Genomic DNA, 8,845 nt, shown 5'->3' with positions numbered 1-8,845 from the left:
TGTCTAATAAAGTAAATTCATTTGCCTTTTGGGTTTCTTTTGGTTGTGGTGATATAAATGTGCTCCATAGGCTTTCGCATGTTAGTAGATGCTGTTGTAGTTCATAATGTGGACTTGAATTATTTACATTGGCTACTATTGCTCTACTGTCCTGTTTTTTTTTTTTTTTTTTCCTATTTTTTTTCTTTGTTATACTTTTAGTTTATTTTCTTGTAGGAAGTCAAGTTTCATGTTTTTTTAACAAACCATAAGTATTTGTCTTCTTTGCCAAGGCTGGTAACCATCGATCATTGGTTGGCTTGGCAGTGGGAATAATGCCCACATTGTTATCCATCAGAGTGTAAATAACATGCACCCATAAGTTGCTTTGACTGATAAGAAAAAGAATGATGACAAACAGGGGCACCCATTTGATTCAAGAATGATAACATGCACCCATGAGTCTAAATAACATGCACCTATTCCATTTTCTACACCCATGCACCCATTCGGTTTTTTGCACCCATTCGATTTTCTGCGAATTTGTGGTTTGCTAAAATAGGGCCATTCTATCCTGCTTTAATCTTTATTTTTATAAATTACTGTGATGCATGTTATTTTATTGGGTGGTTCTTACATATAAACTTCCAATATATGAATGTTATAATAGACACTATCTTGCTTAAGTTTGATGACTATGCTTAGAGTTCAGATTTGTATTGGCCTTAAGTACATGAAATTCAAACAGCTTGAAAATTTAGTTCTAGCATATTTTCAAATGTGCAAGTTCCTAGCATATTATTTAAGCTTATGATTTTCACATATATAAAAAAATGTGTTATTTCCACTCATATAGATGAACAATATCGGTACCCCCCGAAAATCTCCAAGGAAGCACCAGGTTAAGGGTTTGAGTCAGCCCAAGCCCCCTCCCGCTGTATGGTCTCAGGAAAATGAGGAACACTTGATCTTTATTCTGCTAGGGTTTGCCCAAAAAGGAGTTAGGCCTTCATTCGGTAGCCACATGAACAAAATCACCGATGACCTCAACAATCGTATCGACAATTGTCGTTACAGCACCCGACAAGTGACTAATAAAATAGGAGGCTTAAAACAATGTCACAAAAATTTCACTATGCTCCTAAGCGGCAAGGTGGGTACAGGCTTCGGTTGGGACCACACGACAAACACAGTCACCAATAGCGAGGACAAGTGGGAGCAATTGAAATTTGTAAACATTAACAAAGTTTTTTTCTTATAAATTTCATATTAAATATTTCATTACAAACTAACAAATTGCTTCATGTTCTGTTTGTTTTGAAGAAGTATGGTGCGGATAAATATTACAAATTCAAGTACAATCCGCCGCGCCTCTTCCCATTGTTAACCTCCATATTTGCGGGATCGTATGCCACGGGAGAGTTAGCCCACGCCAGCACACAGGATCTGCCAGACACCGATGACGAACGCAGCTTTGACAACCTGTTGCTTGACCTAAATAATCCATGTGCCGTAATCGACTTGGAAGAGCTTGACATGCCCCGCGTTGGCATAAGGATGCCACCAAACAAGGGTAAGCGGCGTGCAACACCCCTCAATTCCTCCCGAAGCAGCAAGCGTACTAACACGACCACTGAAGACTTGGAAGTCGGGAAAATGTCTGGTGAATGGTCGGAAATGAAGAGAGAATTTGACCTGCTGAATTGCAAGTTAAGGACAGCCAAAGGGTCATCCGCTACTAGTAAACCAGATGTAATCGCAGAGGCGATGGTGGTCCTGAACGATGTGGTGGCTGAGCACCCTGTGACAGAGGAAAATTATTGGAGGGCTGCCAATTCCTTCACTGACAGGACAAAGGCAAGGGTATTCATTGGCATGGACCCGATTAAAAGGGTGGGATGGGTCATGTGAGGGATTAATATGAAGGATCTGTGATTTCGCACTTTCGTTATCTAGTTGTTGTGCTAATCCTTTAGAGATTTTCAGACTATTGCTTCTAAATTCATGACATTGTCTTTATTTTAATTCCATGGACATTTTAATTAGCACTATTTATATATGTCAGTCGTTTTTATCTTCTTCATATTTATATATTTGTAGTATTTTTATTTTTTTTGTGTCTGCAAAATATTTGACACAGCATATACTTTATGTTCTAATATTGGATTTGAATATTTCTCAATTATTGTCTAATGATTAGTACATAGGTGCCAAAATTGATATTGCTGGACCATCAAGTCTTGAAAATCCAAATTGGGAGGACGAATTGGACACATGTTCCGATTCTGATGCATCGTGAGGTGATGAGAATAATTTAGATAGAGAATCAACAGCATCATCACTTGGAAGCAATGATGACGCTTTTCACTCTCCCTCTTATTTTCACTTTAAAAAAAATATAATTTCAAAATATTTTTTTTATTACTATTCAAAGATGTACTGTAGATGGTCAATATGGATACTGTAGTCTTTTGAAAAAAACGACTGAGCATAAAGAATCAAAGATGTACTGGTTAACCTTCTCCGGAAGGAGGAGAAAGGGAACATGAAATTTGCCGCGGAAGGCCCGTGGAAGGCAAGAGAGCAGCCCTCTTCAACGTCTCTATAGACTTATATATATATATGAGTATATCCGTGCATGCCGGTGTGAAAGAAAAGAGGTGTCGAGTGCTTTTACTGATAGAGAAAACAGAGCAAGTAGAAAGAAAGATCGAGATCGAAATGGAAGGAGTTGAAGAGATGGAGATTGTAATCGTCGGAGGTGGCATCTGTGGGCTTGCCACCGCACTTGCTCTTCACAGGTTTGTTTTGTCTTCATAATAGATATGGTTCTTAATTAATTATTAGCCGGTGCTTTGATTATACTAATCTAATGCCGGCCTCTCTCTCTCTCTCTCTCTCTCTCTCTCTCTCTCTCTATATATATATATATATATAGATGATTCACTTGGCGTGCATGCAGGAAGGGTATTGCAAGTGTAGTCTTGGAAAGATCAGAGTCTCTGAGAGCAACTGGAGGCGGTATTGGTATTCAGGCTAATGGTTGGCGTGCCCTTGAGCAGCTGGGTATTGCTTCAGAGCTCAGACAAACTGCCCTCACTTTTCAACTGTACGCCCTCTTTCCCTCTCTTCCTCCCCATTCAATGCTCCGATTGTTTGCTTTTTGAAAAACGTTTTTTCTATTTCTACAGTGATTTGTACACAGAAAATTAAATTATGGTCGAACTCAAAACATTTTAGTTAACTAGGAAAATATTCTTTAATTTTTGTAAAATGATTTCTTTTACAAATTCAATACACGTACCAATTCGAATTGTGACCTTTAGAGCATCTTCAATGGCTTAATGGCATCTGTATTGAATTGGGTATTTCAAAAATTTCACCAAATATTGGTGAAACTTATCTATCTCTTCCCTGCATCAAACTTTCCATCATTTCAGCAAAATAACTCTCGTCAGATTCTATCTCCAAATTTAACGCCTAAATTCCATGTGCCATTCCATTTTATATAAATTTATTTCATTCTCGCGCCTTCTTCCCTTCTTCACTTCCATCTCCCTCTGGCGTCTTCCTCCTCTTCTTCATGCCCAAAACCTAAGATGCTGCAAGATATCTTGAAACCTCAACACTCCCCTTGAAAAAGCCCTTGAACTGCCGCTCCTTCCTCACTAGCACCAAGCCTCTTGGGGTTTCAAGAACTCGTTCTGATTCCTTCCACGTGACCCACAAGGTCCCGGTTGGCGATAGTCCTTATGTCAGAACCAAGAACGTCCAGGCAAGCTTTTATGCTTTCCTCAAATTGGTTGAAAATCGTATTTTTCTTTGCTTCATATCTGCCGAATTCGTGATTGTTCCGCTTTGGGATTTGATTTTCTTTGCTTCATCTCCGAAGATTTAGAATTTGATTTGGGCTTTAGTGGGTTTCCCCTTTGATTATCGAGCTCTTCAAATCGTTGATTCGTGTTCTTTGATGGGCATTTCTTTTATTTGCTTATTTGATTCTGGGTTGTCTTCAAATTTGGTAGAAAATCACTTTTTCTTCTTCTTCTTCTTCTTCTTCTTCTGCTTTAACTTGCGCTTTGCCTCTGATTGAAGAGTCTTTCTTTTCTTGGCTGTTTTTGTTTCTAGGTTGGTAAATTGTATTTTCTCTCTCTTGTTTTCTGATTATTGGGGTGTTTCTCTTTTTCCTATTTTTTGTTTGAGCGGTTGGCAGTTAAGGATCTGGAGAAGGCTATTTCTCCATTTTGGGCGGCCATTAAATGTTGTTTTCTTGTTGAATACTTGAATTCGATTCAGAACTGCCGAATTCGTGATGGTTGCTATTTGGGATTTGTTACGTACCTAGGGCTGTGGCGAGGGTATTATTGAAATTATATTTATGTTCTCTTTAACAGAATAATTAGGTTAAATTTTTAAATAAGGTAACAGTCTAATTGTCTATCGGAAAGAATAATAAATTTTTAGAAAAATAAGGAATCTTGCTCATAAAGTAATATCTCTAATAAGAAATTAAGGGATTTGTCTTCATTTAGAATTAATATTTATTATTTAGGGTTTGTAATATTTATTTAATTATCGTCCCGTAATTCCAACTTTGTAACCCTATTAATAGGGGTATTGAATAATGAATAAAAAAGCAGAAAAATATTATTTAATTCTTGTGGTTGTTGTTGTTTATGGTTCGTTTGGGTATTGAATTTTGAGAATTAAAATTGACTATTTACAAATATCGAGGTAAAAAATTGTGTTTGGATGTTGAATTTTGAGATTGAAAAATATTATATTTTAATGGTAAAAAATGATTGGAAATTTAAAAAGTTGTGTATAATGATTGGTATTTTGAAAAGTTGTGTAAAATAATAATTTAAATAATAATAATTTATTATATATTGATTATTTAATTAAAAAAAATAAATAATTTTTTTTTTTTTAAAAAAAATAATAATAATAATAAAAAAATGATGCAGGGGTGGCCGCGCGCCACCCCCAGTGGTCAGGGGAGGCCGCGCGGCCACCCCCAAGGGTCGGGGGTGACCGCGCGACCAACCCCAAGGGTCGGGGGTGACCGTGCGGCCACCCCCGCTGGTCGGGGGAGGCCGCACGGCCACCCCCAAGGGTCTGGGTGACCGCGCGGCCACCCCCGCTAGTCGGGGGAGGCCGCGTGGCCACCCCCAAGGGTCGGGTTGGCAGCCACCCCTTGTTTTTTTAATTAATTTCTTTTAATTTTTTTTATTTAAATTTGTATTATTTTATTATTTATATGTGGGACCCACGAGCTTTTTGGGAGACAGCTTGTCCTGCGCGTGGGTCCCAGCCATTACTCAAAATGTCAGCTTAGAATTCAAATGAAATTCGGGTCAAACTCGGGTATTCGGGCGGGTGGGCAGGTTTTAGAAAAAACCCGAGTGGAATAATTATTCCACTCTGTTGCCAAACACACCATTAAGAGTTTCTAAGGTTTTTCGAATAACCCTATCCTTAAGAGGCACAGGGTACCTCGAATACCCTACTGTCCCACGCACTTTCCCATCCAAATTACCATCATCCATCCCCTGTTACGGAGGACTGTAACAGGATTTGATTTTCTTTGCTTCATCTCCGAAGATTTAGAATTTGATAAGGGCTTCGGTGGTCTTGGTGTTCATCAATGTATACATTTGATTATGATGACAGTTAAAGTGGTTGTTGTGAAAACCAATAAAAAATAATAATATATAGTTAAAATAGACAAATATTTAGAGAGTTTGATGTGTGAAACTTTTTAAAAGTGATAGACAAAATAAAAATAAAAATTAAAAGTAGATTTTTGAACTAAAATTTGGAGAGCTTGATATAGATGCTCTTAGTCATTTTCACTTTTAGGCTAAAATAGTAAACTAATTCACTAAAAAGTCCAATCCCTCCATCTGATTATGTAAATCAAATGCAAAATGCATTTGTGATGCACATATATGTGAATAGTGCACTTCCACATTTGGAGTTGCACTATTCACACATGCATATCTTTTTTCTTTTTCTTTTATCTTCTCTCTCTCACCAAAACTCATTTATGCCATAACAATATTATAATATATATCTGAATATGAGAAATTGTATTTCAGAGTATGTCTATATGATAAAATCTATATTTGCTATTTTAAGGTCAAACTCATACGAACCACCTAAATGAGAACAAAAAAATTTGTCAACTTTATAGTAAATAATTATCCAAAAAAAAAAAAAAAAGACTTAATGTTGAAAAAATGTCTTAGAATTAAAATAAAGAAAGATAAAATATATATATAGTGAAATAATAGATATTCGCATGTATGATACCTTTTTAAAATCTCTTTATCAAAATAGATACGATAGATTTTGATTAGCCATTTTACATATAAAAATGTATAAGCCATTGATTGCTATTAATGTGCTGAATTATTGTGTCATGAATAATGAATAAATCACAAGGCTTACTTTTACCGTTGATGACAGGGTACGGACCATATGGCTTGACAGTGGAAAGCAGAAAGAATCACCTGTCTCGTAAGTATTTAGGGCTTTTTATTTTCCATTCAAAATCACTTTTTAACCATTTCTATGTCTGCATATATTTTTAAAAAAATACAAACTCGATGTAGAAAATAAAAGTTTATTTATTTATATATTTTGGTATTATTTTGACAGGGAAGGAGAAGCTCGGTGTGTAGAACGAAGTAAATTAATTGAATTGCTGGTGGCTCATCTGCCGGTTGGCACAATTCGGTTTGGATGCCACATAATCTCAATCAAATTGGACGCACACACTTCAACTCCGATCCTTCATATGCATGACGGAAGCATAATTAAGGCTAAGGTGCGTACCTACTCTTTTCCTTTTCATTTACACTATTTGGATTTTTATTTTATGGGTACCATTCATTATCAATCTTCTTCAATTATTATTATTATAAAAAAAAAAAAAAAAAAAAAAAAAAAAAAAAAAACAAATAAATATTGGTATTGAATTCTTTTGTTATATTCTTCCTTGGTTTCTTTAGCCAACAATGACATGTTTCACAATTTGATGTTAAAGTAATAATAATACATCATTTACTCCTCACAGGTTGTGATTGGATGTGATGGAAGCCACTCAGTGATTGGGGATTTTCTGGAGTTAAAGCCTCCGAAGCCTTTATCCACAGTTTGTGCGGTGAGAGGCTTTACAAATTATCCAAATGGGCATGGATTTGCCCCCGAAGGCAGACGCCAAATAAAGGGTCAAGTCCTGGTTGGAACAGCTCCTGTTACTGAAACGTTGGTTTTCTGGAGCGTCGTTCTGCAAGTTTACCCTCAAGGTACGTACACAGAGATCAATATAACGTACGTGCTTAATTAATTTAAGAGAAAACTTCACTTTATCACCCATTATTTTTAATCAATTTTGTAATCACTCTTAAATTTTTAAAAGTATCAATTTAGTCTATGCACCTTTCAATTTTACCCCATCATTAGGAATTTTTTTGGTAAATCTTGTCAAAATTTTTAACATATCTTTATTTTTATATATATATATATATATATATATATATATCAAAGATTCAGATATAGATATTTTTACAAATTCTGTTAAATTATGACCAACTCCTAAAAAAACAAGAGTGGTATTTTAGGAATTTTGACTCATTTTCGTTAGAATTTAACGAAAAATTTTACTAGTAGGTTAAAATTAAAACAGATTGAAATATGGATGAAATAAATTGACACTTTTTAAAGTTTATGAGTATGATTGCAAAAGTAATGAAATATCGGGGCCTTAATTTAATTTGCATTAATCTTTCTTAATGGTTACTATTTATGATTTATTTCAACAGATTCAAATGTTTGGAAAGATCCAAAGCTTATTAGACAGTTTGCTCTAGAGTCAGCCAAAGGCTTCCCTACAGAGATGATAGAGATGATTAACAGCAGTGACGAGAATTCATTGTCTCTCACACACATCAGATATCGTGAGCCATGGGACGTACTATTGGGAAGGTTTCGGAAAGGAAGCGTGACTGTAGCAGGGGATGCAATGCATATAATGGGCCCGTTCCTTGGTCAGGGTGGCTCGGCAGCTCTTGAAGATGCTGTTGTGCTTGCCAGATGCTTGGCTTCGAAGTTGCGTGAGGTGAACTTGGAAAGAAATGGAAGGGAGACGATGGTCGTGCAAAAAGTTGGAGAGGCACTGGACGCGTATGTGAAGGAGAGGAGGATGAGACTCGTGTGGTTGTCTGCACAAACTTATCTCACGGGGAAATTATTGCTTGATTCTTCGCCGTTGCCGTTGAAGTTTCTTACTCTCGTCGTCATGGCTACTCTCTTTAGAGACCCAGGTGGTCATAGTCAATATGATTGTGGCCGCCTTTAAGACCTATTGAAGGCGTCAGCAGCTATTGCCACTATATTCTTTTATTTAGTGTTGTTTCTTTTTTAATCCAATAAGGGGCTTAGCCCAAGTCAGTGAGATAGTCAGTTAAATAAGGACCTAGGCCCAAATTCAGACAAATTAGGGTTAGATTTGCCCTAATGCTATTTAAGCACCCTTTTGTATCCCAATGGAGGTAGATAATTGATGAATAATAATTTTTTTTATTATTTTGTTTTCTCTCTGAAGTGTGACTCCTCTTCCCAGTGAGATTTTGGTTTATTCTTCTCTGTTGTTAGTTTGGTGAGACTCCGGATTAGCAAAGGTTTTTCTTATAATTTTCAGTCTATTTTAATTTCTGTTGCGTCAATTTGTTATCAAAGCAAGTTGATTGTCTACCTACCTCACCCAGCAACAACGTGATGACTATTATTGGGCTTAGTCAATCAAATGGAGCCGCCTCCTTGAAAAACCGGAAGGCTCTAGAGAAAAGAAGGTTGACGA

The 8,845-nt window shown here is 36.4% G+C and overlaps 1 protein-coding gene across 1 annotated transcript; it reads left to right on the top strand.

Annotated features, from left to right (window-relative positions):
* The first annotated feature begins 2,503 nt into the window (after positions 1 to 2,503).
* LOC133859097 (monooxygenase 1-like) lies at positions 2,504 to 8,581 on the top strand. Its single transcript, XM_062294409.1, has 6 exons — positions 2,504 to 2,780; positions 2,942 to 3,088; positions 6,451 to 6,501; positions 6,643 to 6,811; positions 7,061 to 7,292; positions 7,809 to 8,581. Exons 1-6 carry the CDS (start codon positions 2,602 to 2,604, stop codon positions 8,342 to 8,344), a joined length of 1,314 nt encoding a protein of 437 aa, XP_062150393.1. The 5' UTR covers positions 2,504 to 2,601; the 3' UTR covers positions 8,345 to 8,581.
* The last annotated feature ends 264 nt before the right edge of the window (positions 8,582 to 8,845 follow it).

Source organism: Alnus glutinosa, chromosome 2, assembly GCF_958979055.1.
Source record: "Alnus glutinosa chromosome 2, dhAlnGlut1.1, whole genome shotgun sequence".
NCBI lineage: Eukaryota > Viridiplantae > Streptophyta > Magnoliopsida > Fagales > Betulaceae > Alnus > Alnus glutinosa.
Note: the sequence above shows the minus strand (reverse complement) of the source record. Positions and strands in the feature narration are given on the sequence as shown.